General features: G+C 37.2%; 1 protein-coding gene across 1 annotated transcript in view; it reads right to left on the reverse strand.

Annotated features, from left to right (window-relative positions):
• The window catches only part of NEK10 (NIMA related kinase 10), an 88,227-nt gene that overhangs the window by 16,591 nt on the left and 48,321 nt on the right, over positions 1–23,315 (reverse strand). The window contains exons 24-27 of the mRNA XM_086741576.1: positions 22,994–23,064; positions 17,270–17,483; positions 5,455–5,638; positions 5,276–5,362 (exon numbers count right to left, since the gene is read on the reverse strand). Of these exons, the coding sequence (XP_086597702.1) occupies positions 5,276–5,362; positions 5,455–5,638; positions 17,270–17,483; positions 22,994–23,064 (556 nt within the window). The remainder of the gene's footprint in view (positions 1–5,275; positions 5,363–5,454; positions 5,639–17,269; positions 17,484–22,993; positions 23,065–23,315) is intronic.

Raw genomic sequence — 23,315 nt, forward strand, 5'->3', positions numbered from 1 at the left:
ACCACATTTGACTTGCTAATCTGCCAGCTTATGAGTGGATTTACAAGTGCATGATATTTCACACCAAAGAGTCTGTCTCACCACTCACTGTACATGGCAGAGATGCAATATTTTCTGATTCATATGCTAAAGTTAGGAAAATACTTACTAATGCTAAAAAAAAAAAAACAAACAACCAGAAATCATGCTGCAGAATATCAGTAAACAATAGCCAACATCCTTCAGTGCCATTTTTATTGCTTATTTTTATGTTAAAGACCCACCCAGCAGCTATAACTGAGAGAGGAGTTTCTTTATGAAACTCCTCATTTATTCTTTTATTCAATAACTAAGCACAAGGAGACTCAGACACCTAAAAATCATTGTAACAAACACATGCATGTCCGTATACACACACCCATGAAGACTAATGACTTTAGTTATAATCCTTAGTCTTTTGCGTAAGAGTTATGCTAATCATACAAAGCCAGACAGGTAGTAAGAAACAACACACAGACGCGTAGGAAAGTTAACTAACATAAATCATGGAGCACATACTGCATAGTTCAGCCTAGGGTGTTACCTGGACCATATTTCCTTTTACCATGGTTATTCCTTTGACATGGATGGGAAGAGCAAGGCAACATACATTTTGTTCAAATGCCTTGCAACAGGCAATTTCTCAGTTCAAGACAATCTCAAGGAAAATTAAATATAAATCCCTCCGTCTCTCTCCTGTTTTGTGCCATCCTTGTTGGAATGTGAAAGATATACAAAAGCCAAAGCTTTTGATTCTCATCAGTCTCCTGATCCTGAATAGCTCTATGAAGATACATATAAAAAAATGAAGCATCAAGCATTCTACTGGCTGCTACTTTGGTCTTCAGCAGCTGATGTAATTAAAGCCACTTCTAAGGCTTTAACTTTCTAACATGCATTGACATCAGTGCAAATCATACAAATACAATCTAATATGCAGTTTAGTGCAGGCACCCAAACACATAATTTCAAGAAAAGAGTTGATAACACGATATGAGTTCAGGAAAACTTGGGAAGGCAATAACTTCTGCTTTGGCCTTCACGTTTACTTCACTGGTATCTAAAAAAAAAAAACCCTCTGAAAACACTTTCAAGTTTGATCAGACTGACAGTAAAACTGAATGAGGATTTCATATTAGCAGAAAACTTCAGTCCATCTCCTTGAATGAAATGGAAGCAATGGAAGTGCTTTTTTGAATGACAGCTTGATGATCTTTTCAGGATAAAGGTCAAATTACCTTTATTTATACAAAATACTCTTAGTGATCCGCCCTTTAAATCATTGTACACTGGAATGGACAGTCACAACAATGTTAATAAAACTGTTTTGCAGAGCAAACAGAATTACTTTTTTTGCTCATTAGTAGTGCATGTACAGCAACACAAATTGCCATAAACATACTTTAAGCTTAATTCAAGCATCATACAGGAAAACCAGACAAAGTCAAATTGGGAAAAACAAGCCTACAAAACACTGTAAGATCTCAAAAAATCTTCACTGACTGCCCGTTGTGCAAATTACGGGTTTCCTGATGCAATAATAATTTTCAACAAATTTCCTAAGCTTTCCCCTCACAACCTGATAAACCATATATAGCAGACATGAGAACATCTTACCCCCAAGACCTACCAAACTATCTAAATGTCTTGGGTAAAGAAGAAGTATCTTCTCAAATCATCAAATCCACCAAAGAATACTACTGGTCTGAATTAAAAAAAAAAAAAAACAAAAAAAAACAAAACCACCTCATCTCTGATGACAGAACTTGCAAGATAAGGTAGCTGCCTGCAATTACATCCAAATTTTGAACGAAAATACTAGCTCCAGACAGCAAGTGACATTACTGAATGGGTATTTATTTCCTACTGTATTTATTGTTATCCTCAAAGATAGATATAGGAGATCCTTTTAGAGTTACATCACTAGAACATCCTTCTGGCAGATCTGTGGTCTTTGCATTACACGGTAACTCTGAATACTATTGCATTGCAGAAATTTTGGCAAGAAAAAGTCCTGAATCTCAACATCTTTGCATATTGGTCACAAGTCAGGTAAGTTCAGAGATTCCTCCAAATACTGCAAACATATATTCAACTATAAGGTAACAGAAAAACTCTTAAGCAAGATACAGCACAAAAATGGGAGTGTGCATTGAGACTACTTAGCCCCATGAAAAGCTAGTAGCTGAGCAATTCTGAAAGGGACCTATTGTATGCTTACCTTTTTATTGTGAGTAAGGTCAGAAGGCAAGTACATAAAATCCTAGGGACTAGGGTTTTCTAATAGCATATTTTACACAGAACTAGTCTTTCAATGTATTTAGGACATTGTCTGATTGCAGTGGAAATGAACATAATGCAAGGAAACGGTATTTTCCAAAAAGTGTACCCAGATATAGAGTAAACTTTTAAACTCTCTCTCATTCAACTGACAAACTAGCTCTACTGGACTACAATGCACTAAGAGATACCACGTATTTTTCTGCTATTTGTTTTACCAGCAGAAATGCAGATACAGTTACACTGTAAATCAAAACCAGCTAAAACCCTCTTCAATACGACTAAGCTAACATAAAGTTAGGAACCTTCTTAATTTTAAAATAAGAACAATAATGCAACTAATAAGCTGTTATCATCCCATCACTCTTTGTTGCTTTTTTTTACTCAATGTGTCCCCATCCTCTGGTCAATCTTCATAATTTCAAATTATAAGGACTTCAGGGAAAGGAAAAAAAAAATCGCATCTCCCATTACTGTCTCTATGCTTCTGAAATGGGTAAAATCTTGCTTCTGTAGGATTAATAATTTCAAGTAGCATGAACAACTATTCCAGAATCTACATACCCTGCATTTGGCAATCTTAGGAGTTCTTAAAAGAGTTGGTCTTGTAGAACTATATTGTCTAGAGTAAGAACAAGAATCCTTTTCTTAAAGTATCATTGAAAAGCAAGGGGTATGTAAAACTATTAAAAATATTATGACAATTAGTGGACTATAAAAAATGCTAACCACTATTACACTGTCATTCACAGGCATACCAGCTTCTGTGCCACTGAAAAAAAATCAGTACATCACATCTTTTTACAAAATACCACCCCAATCTTAAAACAGAGCAATATTTTTCTACATTTGTAGATCATGTTTTCTCTGAAAGTGATGTGATGGCAGCATGATTAGAAAACCCTTTCAAGACCCTGATCAATACACTCATAACTGAAACTTATATTTTAATGTTCAAGTTTCCAAGTTAGCTAGATGAAAGTTAGTCACATCTTCCCCTGTAATGCTGACATGCTTGACAAAACCATGGCTGATAATTCATACACCCCTAGCCATTTATTGGTCATGAATGGAGCATAACCCAAGCAATATCCAAGTATCCTGAATTTGTAACACTTTTTTTAAAAAAGCTATCTTTTTTTTTTCCCTGAAAATAAGAAAAAATTGCCAGCATTAATTACAACTGATCTACAACGCTAACTTCAACATTAAGTAGAAACTACAGGTGATCTGAGAATGTATAACTGCAGAATTATTTTTCTGAAAAGCAATCCTTATGTATCTACCTATCATTTAAACTCTATACTGGGAGAAAAACGGGCAATGACTTCTAGAAATGCTGATCAAAGTTACTGGAATTAATAGGAATCGACTGGATCTTTCCAGTTAAAATATTTTATTAAACCAATGGAAATCTGGCACAAAAATATTTAAATCCTAGAAAGAATTGACGTATTGTTAATGTCCAAATCTTAACAAAGAAAAATTAACAACAAGGAAATCATTACCAATAACAGTTCAGGTGTGACAAGTTACAATTTGATTTCAAATGTCTGTGTACAATGCTGAACTAGCCCACAAAGAATTCAATTTCCAGGAGATGCACAATGTGTTACTCTTCAGTATAAATACCAAAATACACCAAAATAGAACATTGCCTCCACAGGCTGCTTTTTCTCAAAACATCCCTTCTATGCAGCCCCTCCCACAGTCAGACAAGACTTCCCTGTACCCTGTAACCTTCTCTTGTTACTCTCTTTTTTTTTCTTTTTTTTTTTCTTTTTTTTTTTTTCCTAAAGAAAACCTTTATAATAAACTCAGAGGTGGCTAAGCACAGATCCTTCAGTCTTTAGAATGGCAGGCTATCCAGTTACAATTAGCAAATCATACTTATGGATTTTAAGTAGAATTATGAAATCATTTATTTACCCTGCACAAATGACTAGACATTTAAATTACAAGCAGTCATATTTCTTCAGTACCTAAGACAAAATCTGAAGAAAAATCAGCTAGCAAATAGCACTACAAAGATATGAAGTAATGTTATTCTACATTTTTTGAAGCCTAGGACCTTGAAACCATAAAATTTGTTAATCTTCAGACAACTACATTCCTTCATCTTTTAAAAGGACAGTTTAAATCATCCACAGATTTTCTGTCAGAACTTCATTGGATGACTGGAAATCTCAAATTTCACTCAGCTGTAATATGAAGCTTTTTATTCTAGTATAAAATGCTCTTTGGTTTTCCTCTAATCAGAATCCCATCCCATTTAACAGGTAGATCATGGTAGTCAGAATTTACCAGGTATCTCACCATGGTTAAAGATGTCTCATATTTCTTTTTTTTTTTTAATTTTCATATTTAGACTATAATCCAAAAAGCTATTACTTAAGACAACACCCAGCAGAGCTGGTGCTTTTCTATCCGATTACCATAAATAACTACAGGCAGAATTAATGCTGGTTTTTTTCACATAATCCTTTCCTAATTCATTAGGAATCATTAAGCATTCCTTCAGTTCCATTTAGTCAATTAATCTAGACAGCTAAAGCTTGCCTCTTTCAACTTACTTTTTTACTCCATCTAACAGGGCACTCAATTTATTCATTTGCATAGCATTACTGTTACTGAGACAGAAGTTTTCACATCATCTTCCTTCTGTTTCTTATCAACACTAGTTATCTTATGCTTCAAATCTAAAAACACCTTCTTCCTCAAGTTGCCCAATAATATTCTACTTTTCATAGGCAATACTTTCAAAATATAGAGAAAAGCTACACAAAGAAAGTGTGATGCAAAATGTATTATACTGGAAATTGCTGCCACAGAGGCACAGTAATTTTAGTTTTCTTTTGCTTAGGACCCACAATAGATCCTGAACTTGCAACAAATCATGAAATATCCTAATATTTTAGAATAAACAACTACTTTGCTGTTAGAAAGTAGTGTACACTTTATTCTTAAGGAATCTTACCAAAACCAGACTCTTTCAAATGACTTGAACTGGAGCTGCTCGAGTTGTCCAATATGTCCAGCTCATCATCTAATTCAGAGAACATATCTGCACAAAAAAAAAGAGGAAAGCAAAGAAGCTTTTAACCCACCTCTGACCAGCATAATAGTGCTCCTGATGCTTCTTTTGCTAATGACTACCTTTCTCAGAGTTCTCTACAGTGCTGTGATCCTCTACCAAAATTTCTTCATATGTTCTTTCCTCATCTTTTCCACATGCAGATTGACAGCTTTCTGCTGGGAGGTCAGTATTTTTTGAAAATTCACTTTTGCAATTGGCTGTTCCACTGCTGTGGCTATGAAGACTCAACATCTCGTAATATTTCTGACAACAAAGAACAAAAATGAAATGTTACATATTGTTCTTATTCAACACTCATTAGAAAACCTGCAAATGAAAGTGTCACCTGTGTACACATACACATACAAAAATGCACTTTTTGTTCCCACTTAGCTGTTAATCCAGGAGTACATGGTCCCAGGTTCAGCCACCGATACTAAATTTAGAGCAAAACCTTCAAACTCTTAACCTAAACAAATTATTTCTATCCTTACACATAATGCATCTTTATTTTTGATGAAGGTCTTTTCACAACAAGCACTGAAAGTGAAAAAAGTAAAACAAATGCCAGATCAAAAAGAAATATTGAACAATATATATATTTAAAAAATTAAAGACTGGACAAAGACAGCAGGTTCCCAGGTACAAGTAATAGGAGATCAACTCTCTTCCAGCTTAAATAATAAACAGTAGACCAGCTCTAGACAATGCAAAACCTGCACAGCAGTCAAGATGGTAACAAAGTGGACTTGATATTAAGTGATGCCAGAGAGACTCGCCAAGGCTGAACTGACCAAATGCTGACTGGCATTACCAAAGTAGAGCTAAGAAAACCAAAACACAGAATATAAATTATTTGCCTGTAAGATTTAAGTGCTGAATCTTGTCTGTAGCATGGCGTTCTTTAATGAGTATAAAATTCTGTCTCTGCTGCTGTCAATGTTTATAGCTTTTCTGGAAAGAAAAGAGATCCCTGATCTCTGTTAATGCTTTTTTTTTTAATGCAAAATAGTTTGAAGGCAGACTGTTTTTATGATCTCTTTATATATTGTTCCAAGTCTTCTCATACTATTTCTGTTGTCCGGAAATAAATTCATGTTTCTTTTTACTCTATCTTGTCAGAGCAAAGTGTGATAAAGGAGATAAATTATATAAATAGATTAAACTAATTAGTATCTTTGATATTAAAGGAATTTCAGGAGATAACACATTCCTAAATATTTATATTCTTACCAAGTGTGTTAAAGACAATTCGGCCTGTATCTAAGACAATGTTCTCAAAAGTTTTTCCCATGAAGTATTTTGACCTTACTGGGACATAGCAGAATGGTTGTACTAGAAACCCTTTCTCCTTCAGAAATCTAACTGCACCCCTGAGTACTGACTACACCACTGGCTGCATAATGATCTGCTCCAGTTACTTCCCCATCTTTTGTTCTGCTCCCAAAACTATAACTTAACTTGTAAGAGATGGCTTGTCACGCTTTTCTCTTTAAATCTGGGTGGGAAAAGATAATTTTATACTTAAGTACTGGACTGAGCTTACATCCAAGATGCCACAATAGCAGTGACTGCAGTGTAGCACAGCATGGCAACCACTAAGGATGACTCTCAAGCTCACTTGAAAAGAGAGGTCTAGCCATGACATACGAGCACGCTTATTGTGCCCTGAACAGTCAGTGCACAATTACTGAAGAGAACTGATTTACCTGTTCTACATCAAAGAAAACAAAGTAAAGGGAGAGAAGGGTCAAATTGCATGGATATTTCAAACTTAAAACTCCTTTCAACATTGCCAATACTGAACCTCACATTCAAATGACTACCTGTTAACAATAACTGGTAAATCAAGGGGAGCCAAGGAGGAAAAACAAACAAAAAAAAAAAAAAAAAAAAAGAGCAAAAAGACTGTTGTTACCAATTGGTGATAGATCTAACTGCCACATCAAGAAAGGAAACCTGTTTGAAATGCATGAACTGAGTTCTCTAGACCTCATGATAAAAATAATAATCAGACCTGCTACAAAAACTGTTCAGAGATCAGTGGAACGTATCCTAATGACTTAAAGCAGTTACAGAAACTGTAAAGCTCTGACTTGTCTATATGTAAAATATGGTCCATTTACATAATATCTGAACATAGAGAAATACAGTATTTCATTACTAATAAGAGAGCAAGATAAAAGTTTACTGTGATATATTTTGCCCTAGCAATAGCTAATAATTCTCAAAACAGAGATTATATACTGTTCTTTCTCTTTTGAGCAGCACTCCTGACTGATTTAAAAGGACAAAAGTACACTGACTGGAGGAAGCTGGGATGTAAGTTCAATACCACTTCTGCTCAGCATTGGAGTGGGATCATAAGGACCCGTAGAATATAGGACACAAATAACATGATTTTGTGAGAAGAGCATGGAGAAAGTATTCTCCAACACCTTGAAACAACCACTTCCATATCCTTGGAGAGACTTCTTTCAAATAGGCAGAAAGTCAGAAACTTATCCTTTGAAGAAATCTATTAAACAGTGGGATATTCAAAATACCACAAACATTGAAACATAGTTAGATTGACACATATTCATTTGAACTGCGTTAACACCTACACTTTATTCTAGAATCCATTATTTTACAAATCTTTCTGGAGGCTTCATGAGTTGATCCAGTTTATTTTCACATTTTCATAATAAACTAGTACCTCTGTTTCCCCATGGGTTCAATCATTTGCCAGCTTTGTTGAAACAGACTTTGCCTTCCAGTATAAACAAATACAGTTTAAAAGGAAACCTAAGGGGAAAAGAGTCCCTGTGCAAAAATGTTCAAATTATAAACCAATTATTTTTTTTTCCAGAATTCATCTATATGACTAAGCAAAAGCATCTCTGCATTTTGGAGAAATGAAACCTAAATTGGTCTTTTCGACTTCCAACAGGAATCTAATCTTTTATAAACCGAAATTAACACTGTCAAAACAAACAAACAAACAAAAACCCCCAAAACCTAGGTCTAACTGAAATAAAGATACTGATCTTCTGTTTAGCTCTGTTTTGCCATATTGCCATCCAGAAGAATTAACTTTCCTGTCTTCAAGAAAAATAGAGCTCTCTAGTGGCATTTGCAAACAGTTTTAATTAATCTTCTTTATTAGAGACAAGTAATTACGCTATTATACTAGTCAATTGAATTTCTATTTCAAGGAGAAAAAAAAAAAAAACAAAACCAAACCAGAACTTCTGCTATTAAACTACTTGCAAAAAAACTAGAAGGAAGCAATAAAATGAGTAACATTGAACATGAAATGTTCAGGGAAAAAACCATGCTAAAGCAACGTATTTCTTGTTTTAACAGAGTAACAGCTCTTGTGCACTGGCAACAAGAAGTAGATGTTATTTATAACGGTTTTAGTAAGGCTTTTGACGATGCTTCTCATAACATATTGCAAGAAAGCTAGGGAAGTGTGACCTAGACAAAACCATGATCAGTTGGCTGTACAATTGACCATAAAAAATTGTATTAAACTTGGTAACTACCTTGAGTGTTTGCTAAACTGAAAAATGGGTAATGAGCACAATTTTGCAGGCTCCCCTCTGACCTTGTACCACAACCATTCAACGTTGTCACTGAATTACAATGATAATCTGCATAATGGGAAAGACAGACTGCCTATTAAATGTGCATAGACTGTGATGCATCCACATCATGTATCACATTACAGCATATCCATCATACACAGAGCTGCATCAATGCAAGTGACAGTAGGTTTTGAAGAAAGTTTTGACAAACTAGAGACGCTAAAAGAACTGATGAAGTTTAAATAGGGAGAATGCAAAGTTCTGTTAATAGGGAGAAACAACTGTACAAATGCACAGGCTGGGGAAGGACTGGGCAGACAGCACCTCTGCAGGAAAAGATACAGGGATTTTGGTGGATCAGAAACGGAGCATAACTCAATGGCATCATGCTGTTACAAAAAAAAAAAGTAAACATTCTGGGATGTATAAAGAGAATAATCTCCAAGAACTGTGTAATCTTTCTACTTGGTACCAATAAGGTTCTCAGTTGGACCGAGTCCAGTTTTGAACACTACACTTAAAAAATGTGGTAAGACAGCAAAGGAGAGAAATGAGAATAACCATAGGTCTACAAAACAAGAATTTACAAAGTAAGGCTGACAGGATTTGATTATTCAGTCCAAAGAAAAAAATTACAGAAAGGAGATACAACATATAAGAGAAAATAAATAGCTCTTACATATTTTCACTGTGGGAAGGATAAAAAGTAAACAGCTTAGTAACAGCTAAAATTTAGGTTTGACTTTATGACCATCTAACAGTAGTTAAGTGTTCAACTATTGCATCTATTTAGGATCCTGCAGAGAGAAATAAGTGTTCATACACTACGTAACAGGTCTGAACGTGTTCAGTAAATGCAGTGTTCTGGGGACATTCTGGGCTTAGTGCCCTCAGGGCAATTACATGACACTTAAGAGTGGGTCTGAAAATTTCAAGTGTCCTATACATCCCACATGTGGACATGCATATGTCCACTTAACATCTCCTGGAAACAAGACGTACACAACACATCTACTCTGTCAATCATACAAAGCAAGACCAACATCTTCTGAAAGCATCAGACTAACTACAGATACAGTACACAGCACAGTGTGTATGTGCTATGGGTATTTCCAGTGTTTCTAATTATCTTCTGACAGTGCTTCAGGCATCCGCATGGTTTTCCAGACGTTATCTTTGGATGGAAAAAAAAAGACTCATTGAGACACGTGATTGCTGATTGTAAAGACAGTTTTTGCATTTCTGCTGGTTCCAAACTGTTCCCTAATTTGGCATAGTTTGCCTTGGGAGAGACTTTCTGCCATTTTTATGACTGACTGGTCAAATACCTGTCAGGAGTGACAGGTAGCTCTACACCTTGGAGATGGACAAGATAATCTCTCACAACTCTTCCTGTCTTATATTCTGCGATTCTATTAAAGAACTTTGCACTAACAAATTGAAGCTCAATTAAACATATCATGGGTTTATCCTTAATGGTTTGATCATACGTTTTCATGGGTAATAATTCGGCTGTGATGAGTATTTTCTACATTCAGCAACTCTTAAAAAAAATTATACCTGCAAATCTGTTTTTGCATAATTATTTCATTCTCCAAATATAAATAATATAAATTAAAAAATGTTACTTTCTTCTTATCACGCCAACTGTAATTTCTAACATTTAAACTTGAATTCCAGTACCTGCTACATAAATGCCAAATCAGAATGGCGTCAGAACAAAATTGATGGAGTGAAAGGTGGAAGAAGAAAATAATTCCTGGAATGCTAAGCTGTCATGACATTCCTGAGTCCTCACACATTTCCAAAGCAATGGGAATTACATACAGCAGTGCACAGACAGACACTATCACTCAAATTTTTAAATAACTTTTTAATAATCAATTTTTAATAAAAATAGGGATTGAATACTCTAAGCTAATGGAAAGACTGAACTATATTGCTGCAATATTATTAATCTGTTACATTCTAAGTGTTTTAAAACCAAACACACTCTTTACTTCAACCAATACAAAAAACAGTTGCTGCATTCATACATAGCTGCTTTAAGAAAAAAAATATTTTATGCGTTGATTGGCTGAATTTAGCAAAATACTTATCTAAACACAAAGAAAGAGGAAATTAAAATGAACATTAATCCAATCTTTATGTATTTTTCTGAGTTAACAAAAAAAATTGATGAATTCAAATCAAGTTGCTAATTAAGCACTTCTTTGTATGCATGATGTGATGCTTAGAAGCTAATATGATTATTAGTACAATTGCCAACAGTGCAGAACTGAACTTGGGTATGGGCAGAAACAACTTGATGAAAATGCAGTTAAATAATTTTGTATTTCTTTGCCTTTCTGATAGCTGTGATCCTGTCCTCATTTCTTCTAACAACTTGAGGAAATTGATAGATGCTCTTAATTACAAGAGTTGCCAATAGCCTGCAGGGTGGTTACAAAAGCATGGGTTCTTAAACTGTGAGCTTTAACTCTTTCCTCCATTGGCTACACATCCTTGTGGATGAAGGAAAAGACTGGGATAGAGAAAACCCATTCCTGTGGATAAAGAAGAGTGGGAGCAGTAGAATGCTCTGTGTTTACAGGTATGCCTACAAAATGCTTCACAGACATTTACATTAGGATCTTTGTGACAGAAGGGACATACAAAGAAATCCCAATGTTTCTCAAGACTTTAGATACACCATTCACGTTTCTGAACAAATCCAGAAGAGACATAACACAGTGTACTCTTTGTCCTGGTTCTGGCTAGGATAGAGTTAATTTTCACAGGAAGTCGGGAGGGGACATAGCTGGGATAGCTTACCCAAATTAGCTAAAAGACTACTCGATGCCATGTGCCTATCATGCTCAGTATATAAAATGGGGATGGCGGAAAGGGGCAGGTTTCACTACTCCAGAGCGAGCTGGGCATCAGGATCCACTGTGAGCTATTGTACTGTGAATCCCATGCTTAGTATATTCTGTTACTGTTTGTTGGTGTGGGGGTTCACCTCTCTGTTTTCTCTTCCTTCACTATTCTGTTAAACTGCTTTTATCCCAACCCATGAGTTTTGCCTCTTTTTTTTCCTGATTCTCCTCCCCATCTCACTGCAGGGGATGGGGAAGTGGGCAGTGAGCGAGCAGCTTCATGGTATTTTAGCTGCCAAGTGGGGCTAAACCATGACACTCAATTATCTATGGGTGGATGATGAAGGTTTATGCCGCAGATGGAAGATGGGAAACTGCATCAGCCATTTCAGGTCTGGCCAGGCTCTTTAGTTTAGATGTAGTCCTGTCTGAAAACTGCTATACTGCTTCTTTCACTGTTTCCAGCCCATAAATAGTTGAATTGCTTCTGCAAGAGACACAGCCAGGCAAGCTTCTTAGCACAGGCTGTAACCAAGCTGGCTGCATGCAGAATAAACAGAGTACGCAGTAGCAGTACATCCAGTAGCATCCTAGTCCATCAGAAGTGTAATACCTTGATACCTACAGATCTAGGTCTGGGAGGGCCAGTGTTGACCTGCAGCTAAAAATGGAAGATGGCTAGATGGAATATGCAGCTAGATGGAAGATGGTTCACCTGTGCCATGTTCTTCAGCATGCTGGGTTAGGGGAAGACTTACCAGTTCAAGTGTGAAAATAGAAAAATGCAGAGAGTAACCTTGCCAATAAGCATTCTTGAGTGTTTGAACATTAGGACAAGGTACTTGGCCAATGGTGATCTAAACGAATCAGCTCAGACCAAGCACTGTTAACGAGTTCTGACTCGCTGACAAACACTGGATGTGGAGCCACTCTATAAATCATACTGCACTCAGAAACAAAAGCTGTACCTTCTTTTCCATTATCTAAGCATCTTAGTCTCTCCTTACTCTGCATAATTGGGACCTTAATTTGCATATTGGATTTTAAAATAAAATGTGTATTCTAGTGATGTTATTAATACAAAAATTAAAATAAGCTTATATTTCCAAAGAACACAGTATTACAAAAACCTGGTATAGAGAAAGAATGCGACAGAATGTGCCGTATGCACAGATCAGAACTCCAGAAATGGAGAAAAGGAAGTTACTCTCAGAGAATATATTAAAAATACGCAGACATGATAGACTACCTGGCTTATCAGAGTAGTAGGAGGTACAAATGGCTCATATTTTGTTATACATTTTTAGCTGATAGACTCTGATTATAAAGCTTATAGTTTTCTCTCTCACATTCCAAATATAGGATAGACCTCAATATTCATAATTCTACATTGGTTTAGGTGTTTTACCACCTAAAATCTGGCAATGAGAAAAACGTTATTCTATTTATATGTCAAACAGTATGTGAACACACTGGCTTGTCAAAGGCTTCTAAGCATTATTTCCAAGTTAAAAATACTTCAGGATTTTTGCAGACAGCCAAAATAATGTCTGACTTTTTCAAATCCATATACCTCAAAAAAGCAATTGAATTATTATTTGGCTACTCTCTCATCTCTTTAAGGAAAACATTAGAAAGATACTTTCATTATTACTTATATCAGCTGCTGTTTTGAGACTCAGATTTGGCTTGGAACACAGAAAACTCAGCTTTGCCACTGGTCTGTTTGGTGACCTTATACAAACTACCTTTTTCCTCTCCACCTTTTCCTACCCAGCACATGAAAATATAATATCGACCACCTCGAAATGACACGTACTATGTGAGAGATAATTGCTACTATCGTCATTACTTGTTTGGGTTCTCTGTACCCTATGTTATGTCAGCAACCTTAACCTTTCAAAAATGAACACACTAACTCGATTAAACACCTTTCATCCCTGTATCTGCTTCTTTTCTTACAAACAACAATTCTTATGGAAAGATAAGAATTTATGTAAGGGGCTGACAATGATTCTTTTTATTAGGATTATTTTCAAGCATGGATTTTATGCAATACTTGCCAGGCAAGGTAACTACACTTCTCCAACATCATCTACTGACCTGCCTTTCAATAGGCTACTTATCAGCTTCCATCCCTTTCCTAAACTACTTACAAAACAGATTCTACTCTGGCTCCAAAAGTTTTCTGTTGCTTAGTTCCACAAACCAGGACACAGAGTACACTCTTTATTTCAGGAACATTCACAGTATGACACAACTGGGATGAAAAAGGAGGCCATAAGTACATTTTAGTAGAGAGAAAATGTAGTATGAGATAGCTGGCTTCAACAAAACATTGAACTACATAGCAGAAACACTGAATTCTCTGACACCATGGAAAAATGACAAATTACCTGGCTGTGGAATCGCTGGGGCCTTGACTAAGATGAATTAGTTTGTCTATACCTCACTGAGTTTTTTTTTCAGGAACAGCTGCTTTAAATTCTTCCTAGTACTTTTAGTCAGAATATTGTCTTTTTTCAAAAGTCAAACTTTTCAGGAATAATTATTCTGTTTATTAGAAATCCTTCAACTTCATAAAATTTTCCTACAATACTGAGAACAAAGAAACAACACGGTTCCTTCTGTTTCTAAGCCCTGTAGCACTCGTCTGAAATTTGAAAGATCTTAGTCTGATTTATTATCTTATTTACAGCAAGGACACAGAATTTTAGGTCTTCCACTTCTTATTACTGAGTCATATTCCCCTCAGCTTCTGCAGTGTTCTGGATCTTTGTCAGATCCTCTTGTTTCTTTCAATATTGTTGTAGTTTTGATTAGCGAGGGAGGCCTAAGGTGGTAGCTTCTGTAGGAAACTGCTAGAAGTCGCTCCCCTTTGTTCAGTGGACTCGGCCAGGCCTAGGGCAGACCTGCTGCTGGCCAAGGCTGAGCTGATTGGTAGCAGAATGTCCTGTGATAATGCCTCTGCAATAACGTATTTAAGAAGGGGAAAACAGAGGGAAGAAAAAAAAAAAAAAAAAAAAGAGAAGATGTGAAGAAGCTGAGCAAGTGCAGAGGCGCAGAGGCCTCATGGGCCTTGCAGGCCTCACCCTCTGGCCTCTTGCCAGGCGGCCGACTGGGCCTGACTCAGCCCAGCCCGGCTGCAAGAAGTGGAGACGAGATGAGATGGATGATGTGAAGAGATTCTGAGAGGCGTCTGCCTGCCTGTTGTGAAGAATTTTTCTTGTGAGAGGAACAGCTGCAGACGACAAGGTCAGTGAAGAAGGAGGGGGAGGAGTAATGCGGCTCCTGGCCAAGATTCCCCTGCAGCCTGTGGTGACAACCATGGTGGAGCAGGTTGTCCCCCTGCAGCCCATGGAGGTCCACAGAGGAGCAGAGATCCACTTGGAGCCTGTGAAGGACCCCACAGCGGGGGAGGTGGATGCCTGAAGGCGGCTGTGGCCTGTGGAGGGCCCGCTGGGACAGCCGTTCTGGAGAGACTGCACCCCGTGGAAGAGATGACCCACGCCAGAGCAGTTTCACGAAGGATGGTGGTGTATGGGTGGGACCCCACAACAGAGCAGGGCAGGAATGTGAGGAGTTCTTCCCCCAACCATGAAGCAGTGGCGTAAAACAACGCGTGATGAACTGACCGCAACCCCCATTCCCTCTTCCCCCCTGTGCTGCTCGGGTTGGGGGAGGTGGCAGAGATCATGTTAAGCTTGGGAAGAGGGAGGGGTGGGGGGAGGTTATCTTGTTCTCTGTCTCATTATCCTGCTGTTTTTAGTAATAAATGAATAGTTTTCCCCAAGTCGAGTCTGTTTTGCCCATAACGGTAACTTTAAGGATTTTCTCCCTGTCCTGATCTCAAACCTCGAGCTGTTTTTCCTTATATTATCTCTCCCTATTCTCTCGGAGGGTGGGGGGCGTGAGAGAGAGACTGCATAGTCTGGTCCCGATCGGGGCTGAACTATGACAAATATACTTAGTAAAATAGCCATTGGTATGGAAACAGAATAATAGTATTCCTTCCTTGAGAAGATTCGCCATTATCCCCCAAAATACAGGCATTTTCCTTCTTGTTTTGTAGATGGGTGTATTTTTCAAGTATATATACAAAACAGAAGTACTCTAACTTTAATGTAAAGCTGTTAGTTCTATCATATCTTACAAATGTCTGGATAGGGCATTGCATCAAAATCCCAAATCAAGCAGCTTCCCAGCCATAGTATGTTTTTTTTTGTTGTTTTTTTTTCTTTTTATTTCAAATTTCACCACAGTTATGCAAGAGAATGACTATATCAAGATAAGAGAAAATAATTATATACAATAAACTTCCAAATGTGTAGTGTAAGAAAACTCAGAAATGGTGGAAAATAGTTGCTGATACTGTTTCAAGTTATAAATTGTACTCTGTATCTATCTTTCATCTCAGTACCTCTCATATTTCAAATGACAGTGATTTGTTAAGGTTTTTCTGGAAGTTTTTGGCATCATTTTTATTGAAAAAAAAATTATATAACACAAATAATGATCTTGGACTGATAGGTCAAAAAAAACGATTAACGATTTCTACAAGTCTTATGTTTGACCAGGAAGGTGAACAAAGAACATACTAAAAAAAAAAAAAAAAAAAAAAAAGATAAACCCCATGAGTCTTGGACCAGATGTTCCTGAAAACCTTTCTCCTACAGAGGCTCTTCAGTTCAAACTACTGAGCCCTGATAAAAGCAATCTAAGAGAGACAGAATAGCTGAACAGACAAGAGTAACAGTGTAAATTAGAACTTTGCTTCACAATTACCATAACAATAATTTTCACAGGAAGCTTTCACTACATAAAAACATTGTCCTTGTATTTTTTAAGTTAATTATCTGAGATTATATACAAGTCTGCTTCATTATGTAAAATAGTGATGTCCTTCATGAAAAGTGGTTAAAACACAGCCTGAAGCAAACAGAAGAATTTAAAAAAGTATTTCTGCAGAACTTTATCAGACAGTAAGAAAGCATGAGCAAATACTTTATCAGCATCACTGTTCTTTATTTAGCAATCTATAATTAAAAATTATATTTGCGTAGGCTCCATTTTCTAGGTGTCATTGTTTGTGAATCATACACAAGATTATCCATTTGTTCCATCCTAACCAAGTGTATATTCCCCTATTCACAAATCATTCAAAAGTGTGCAGTAATAATTAAACGTTATCAGGTTCTATCAAAACTGCAAGTACCTCAATAACAATGCCATTTTCCAACACAGAATGATATCTTCTTTTTAACATACTGTTACTTTTCCTGCATAAGCATGTCCATAAAAAATAAATTAATACCTTGTTAAAAATAAATTAAAGAGCCTGCATGGAAAATGTTCTAAGAGGATGGGTCTTTTCATTTTTATTTATTTTCTGCTTTGTTATACCTTATTTTCTCAGGTATGGCAAACAATTATAAGAAAAAATAAAGCCAAATACGTGTACTTACTTGTGATAAAATGGAAAACTGATGGTGATAGGTTACTGCATTTCGATTAGCCTCCACGAAGTGCCTCTGGGTTCGTCTCCTCTCCCGATCCAGTTTCTTCTCCAACATTAGGTGAGAGGTGGACAAAACATCCAGGTATTTCATCATCACATCAGACAGCAGTGAGCTGACCTCCACTATGTCTGGGCGTGCCTCTGCATCAGGAGTCAAGCATCTACAGAAAGAACATTCTCTAATGAAAGCTAATCACTTCTCGCATAAAAACTGTTTACTACCACTACATTCCTCTGCTGGTGTCTATCAAGTCATGATGGCCAGCACGGTATTCAAGCCTGTGTGGGACAGTTTGATACTGTGCAGCCTTGGTGTTGACACACCATAGAACACAGTTGCTGGCATCAGCTGGGACAATTTTCCTTAGCACTTCAGAGGCACCGACTCAGAGATAACTGCTATGGGGGCTGCTGCTGCGCGCTCCCAGACACACTAGGGAGTGCCTGGTGCCTCTTCCTGCACCTAGGGGAGACACTGGTCTCCCTTGTGGGGACTGTGCTCTGGTCAAGATGCTGCACCACTGGACAAAGCAGCTCTGTACAAGACAAGTGTGTTGCCAGGAGGATTTACAGGAGAACAACATCTTCACAGAGACTTTGCAGAGATGAGACCCCCAAACAATGTAAAGGAGAAGGAAAAACTAGAGATTACCCTCAAAGAAGCAGTGAATGGAGGCTTCCAAGAGGAGGTAGGCTGGAGACCTGTGACTTCTGCCATCAGAAGGAAGGCTTTTCCTCTGACTACAGATATAAAATTTCAGAACAGGTATAGTGACCTAGGAACAGGTGAGGAGGAACAAGACCTAAGAGAGGACACATCAGAGTCAGGTGAGCCTGAATCAAGTGTTCACAGCACAAATAAACAGCAGCAGCTGACAGTCATTTGAGATTGAGGAAACAGAGGTATTTCTCTACTTTGTCTGATTAGACGATTGTGAAGCCTGTTGCTTGTGAGCTGCTTGGATTCAGGACATTGTGGAGATACTAACAAGGTTTATCTGGCCCTTGGGCTATTATACCTTGCTGCTCATTCATATGGGCATGAACAACACTACCAGGGCCGACCCTAAACATACCAAAAGTGACTACAGAGCACCAGGGTCAAGCGTGAAGAGCAGGGGTCTGACGTGGTGTTCTCCTCAATTCTTCCAGTGAGAGGGAAAGGCTCAAGTCAGGGTGGATGCAACCTGTAGTCCAACACTGCTGTGTGTAGTCAAGAGCTTATGAGTAAGGATCAGAGGAACAGACCAACATGGGTCTGTTGTGGTAGGTGCCTACTATAAACCACCCAAAACTGAAGAGGAAGTCAATGAAGCATTTGTCAGACAGATGGAGGAATCTTCATGACCGCAGGCACTCATACTCACTGGGGCCTACTAATCACCCTGATATCTGCTGATGGGGTAATATGGCTGAGTGCAGCAATCATGAGATTTTTGGAATCTGTTGATGACAATTTCTTGGTGCAGCTGATTCAGAAGCTAAGTAGCAAAGGTATTCTGCCAGACCTGTTGTTCACAAACAAGGAAGAACCAGACAGGGATGTGAAGATCAAGGGCAGCTTCAGCTACAGCAACCATCAAACTGTGGAGTTCAAAATCCTGAGAGAAGTGAGAAAGATGGATTGTACAGTTATAACATAGGACATCAGGAGAGCAGAATTCAGCCTCTTCAGGGATCTTCCTCTTAGAGCCTCATGGAAGGCTGCCCTGGAAGGTAAAGAGAAAGATTGGAAGAGCTAGCTGATCTTCAGGGACACCTCAAAGCACAAGAACAGCCTACTCTTGCATGTAGGAAGTAAGAGTGGGCTACATAGGAAGAATATAGAGATATTGCTCAAAGGGTGGAGTTAGGAAAGCCAAAGCTCATCTGGAGTCACAATAGATGCAGAAAGTATCAAAGTAGCAATGGATGTGGAAGGCAGAAGGCAGGCCTTCTGTAAGTACATTGGCAACAAAAGAAAGGCTAAGGAAGATGTGGACCCACTATGCAACCTAGTGACAAAGGACACGCAAAAGGCTGGGGCACTCAATCCTTTTTTTGCTTCCATTTCCATTGAGAAACTTCGGCCTTAAGCATTCCAGATCTGTGAGCCTACCTGTAAAATTCATAAGCATGAAGCATTAGCACACAGGAGAAAATACAGTGAGAAAGCACCTAAGACAGTTGGACATACACAAACCCATTGGACCAGAGGAGACAAGCCTGAGAGTGCTGATGCACCTGGTAAATGCCACTGTCCATCATATCTGAAAGGATCAGAGGGAGGTTCCTGTAGACTGGAAAAAGTTGAATATCACACATGTATCCAAGAACAAGAGGGAGGACCCAGAAAGCTACTGGCTAGTCAACTTCACTTCCGTCCCTGGAAAGTAAGAGAGCAAATTTCCCTGAAAGTAATTTCCAAGCACACAAAGGAGAAGATGATGACTGGGAACAGCCATGATGGTTTTACCAAACAGCAGTCATACCTGACTAGCCTAATTGCTTTCTATGATGAGATTACTGGCTCTGTACACAACAGGAAAGGAGTACATGCTGTGAGTAGCTTTGTTTTAACAAGACCTTTGACAATATCCCACAGTAACCATAGGACTAGAAGGTAGGTTGATAATTGGCTGGACTTCCTTGCTCAAAAAGTGATGTCACCAGCAGTACAAAGTCCAGCTGGTGGCTGCCTGTAGCATCCTCCAAGGATTGCTACTGGGCCAGTACTGTTTAACATCTTTATTAATGACCTAGATGATGGGATGGAGTGCACTCCCAAAAGCTTTGTGAACACCAAATTGCAGGGATCATTCGATACATGCAGACCTGCTGTCAGAGGGACCTGGGCCACCTATATAGAGACCCGATTGCTATCTACATAATGGGAGGGTATAGAAAAGATGGAGCCAGATCTTCCTCAGAGGTGCACAGTGATAGGGCAAGAGGCAATAGGCACAACTTAGAACACAGGAAAGTGTGACTTGATATAAGGATTATTATTACTACTACTACTGCTACTTTTAATGACAAAGGCAGACAAACACTGAAGAGGCCCCGGAGAAGTTGTGGGATATCCATCCTTCAAGATATTCAGAACTCAGTTAGACAAGACCCTGAGCAGTGAACTACCATATCTGATTGTGTCTGCTTTGAGCAGATGGACAAGATGACCTCTAGGGGTCCCTTCCAACCTAAAGTACTTCACAGTTCTATGGTTCTTGTTTCAGGCACCCTGTTCAGTAACAGTAATAATATACTATTAGGTCTATTTTAAAATCCCCAGAATATTTTGTATGTAGTGTAGGACATGAAAGCTGATAGGGACAGTTCTGCATGTACTGTCTTAAATGTTAACTCCTGTGAACCTGATAATTAACTATGATTTCTCTGCACAGTACTATTGACCAGCTAGCATGCCGATACATTTAACCCAACATTCCTCTTTAAAGAAAGTGCCATAGAATCATTTTATTATTTCTAAAACAGTACTTTTGAAATAAACATAACAGCCACATAAAGTAGCAGTTTTGAAAATGTTTTACAGTACATGAACTTCTTTATTTTAATCGGTTTTGTTTAAATTTGCTGAAAACCATTTATTCACCTCATTAATTTTCATGACTTTGTTAATCTGTTTTACTTAAAATTTTGTATTTCCTTTAAACAGATGCAAGTTTTTCACCCTTAATAAATGTTCTGTTTGATTTTTTTCTTTTAATTTTTTATTTTAATCTATTGAAATTGGTCAACATTTCCCAGAACAATGTCAGCTATAAAAGTTTTCTGATAAGTCCTAAATCCATTTCGCATGCATCTGGAATGAAATTATTCATGACTAAACACTGAGTAGATTGATGTTCAACTCTGAAAGCCCTTGATGTTTATGATTCCAGAACTTTCTTTAGTAGCTTAATCTAATAAAATTGTACTTTAATAACAATATTGTAAAATAATAAAGATAACACTAAATGCAAATTTACATTTGCAGCATGAAGCTTTCAGTGCTTTTTCTAACCATTATCAATAAACTATTTTTTATATTTATAACATTCATCTTTGAATATCTGTTGTGCATTAGTCCTTTGGAAAGAATTTGTTCATTTCTGTTAAGGTTTCCTCATCTATATTATAAGTAAGATCTCATTATTACTGCTTTTCTTTAATGTTCCTTATTTTTTCTAAATATCTCACAAAGCATAAGCCAAAACCTAAGCATAATATTTCATTTAAGGATTATCCCATAGCAAAAGAATAAACATTTTGAAAAAAAAAAAAAAAAAAAAAATTTATGCTTCCCACTGCTATTAAAATAAGCAGAAAAATTCTTACATGATAGGAAAACTTAATTTTAATATTTTCAAGCAAATATCTGTTTAATCATCTATTTAAACCAGTTAGCCTTCAACACAGCCAGTCTCATGATGATACGGGACTTTCAGTGAACCCATTTAATATAGCCATAATATCTACAATCCTAAATAACTCAATAGCTGGCCTTAGAAAAACCCTTAAAAACTTCCTATTGCAGAGTTTCTCATAATTATCAGGAATGAAAAGAAGGAAAATACAGAGGGCCAGATACTCACATAACTATCTAATTCACTGATAAAGATGTATTTAAAATTTGTAAGGTAATGCAATACATATCAATACCGATATGATGTGACTGGAATGTATTTTCTGGATGCATTTGAGATTACTACATTATTGTTAAATAGTGAGCAATTAATTAATAAAGCCAGTTATTGTAACTACAAATATCTGTATTTAAAATACTAACATTCATTTCAGGACCCCTGTTAGTTCTGTTAGCTCCTATCCTCTCCATTGTTGTCCTTCATCCTCAAGGTGTTTAAATAACAGAAACCTTTTTGCACAATAAAACATGTACAAAAAAGTTACAGTCTTTGTACAGTAAAGTGCTTTTTAGAGATGGAATTCAACATTTGAGTAAGAAAGGAAAAGCATTTTTGTGCTAAGTGGAGTTTTTTCTAAAACGGAAAAATCAAGGCAGCTAAATCTCAGCAGTGCACCAATTCATTATCTATATTTTGCCTTACAGGTGACATTATCACCAGGAAAATACAACCATAGCTAAGAGAAATATATGACGACTGAGTGGAATAAATACAGGCTCATCTTTTCCTCCATTATGGCTTTATCTCTGCTTTGTTATGTCTGCTATCCTGCTAACAGGATTAGGAGGTAGTGGGAAACATATTGTTACCAGTCAAACACAAAAAGCTAAGAATGTGATCGTACAGTGATCTATAAATAACATATTGCAATAGGGTTACTTCCTTGACCATAAACTGCACTTGAAAATGAATCAAAATTCTGTATTTGCTTGGGGGAAAGAATTGATGTGTAGGGAATTAACTACAGCACCAGTATTGTTAAACTTCAGTGCTGAGTATAAAGTCTATACTGGCTGAATAAATGCGCTGACTATACTGGCATGAGTTTTCCAGTTGCATGTATGCAACTATATTGCACATGTTATTAGCAGAGTAAGGAGAAAGGAGGTACCTCAGTTTTTCTTTAAATTAGAAGATACTTCATATTCAGAGACAAATACTGGCAGTTGATACGTCAGTAAACTGTCACGTTACCACTGCTGGAAACATACAAAACAAAACATCTTTTCAGCCGGATGTTGAAATAAAAGTAGATGAGTAATTACCTCTTAATGGTAAATGACACTTTTTCAGAGTACAGTCCTTCTGGCACAGGTTCATACACAGCCCCTACTATCTACAAAATAAATAATCTACAGTTAATTGAAGACAAATATTCCATTATTTATCTGAAGATCCCATATGATAAGTATCGCTCCTTGAAACAACCTGATGGGCATTACATCATCAGCTCTAACTTGCAGAACAACTTAGAACACATCTTCTAATGCAGAACGTTACTTCCAGTCAGGTATCCACATTAATGTAAATAAGATCAAAGGGCTACAATATCTGAATAAGGAAAACATTTTTAAAAATCCAAGAAGT

The sequence above is a fragment of the Chlamydotis macqueenii genome, chromosome 2, assembly GCF_036417535.1.
Source record: "Chlamydotis macqueenii isolate bChlMac1 chromosome 2, bChlMac1.mat, whole genome shotgun sequence".
In the NCBI taxonomy this organism is placed as follows: domain Eukaryota; kingdom Metazoa; phylum Chordata; class Aves; order Otidiformes; family Otididae; genus Chlamydotis; species Chlamydotis macqueenii.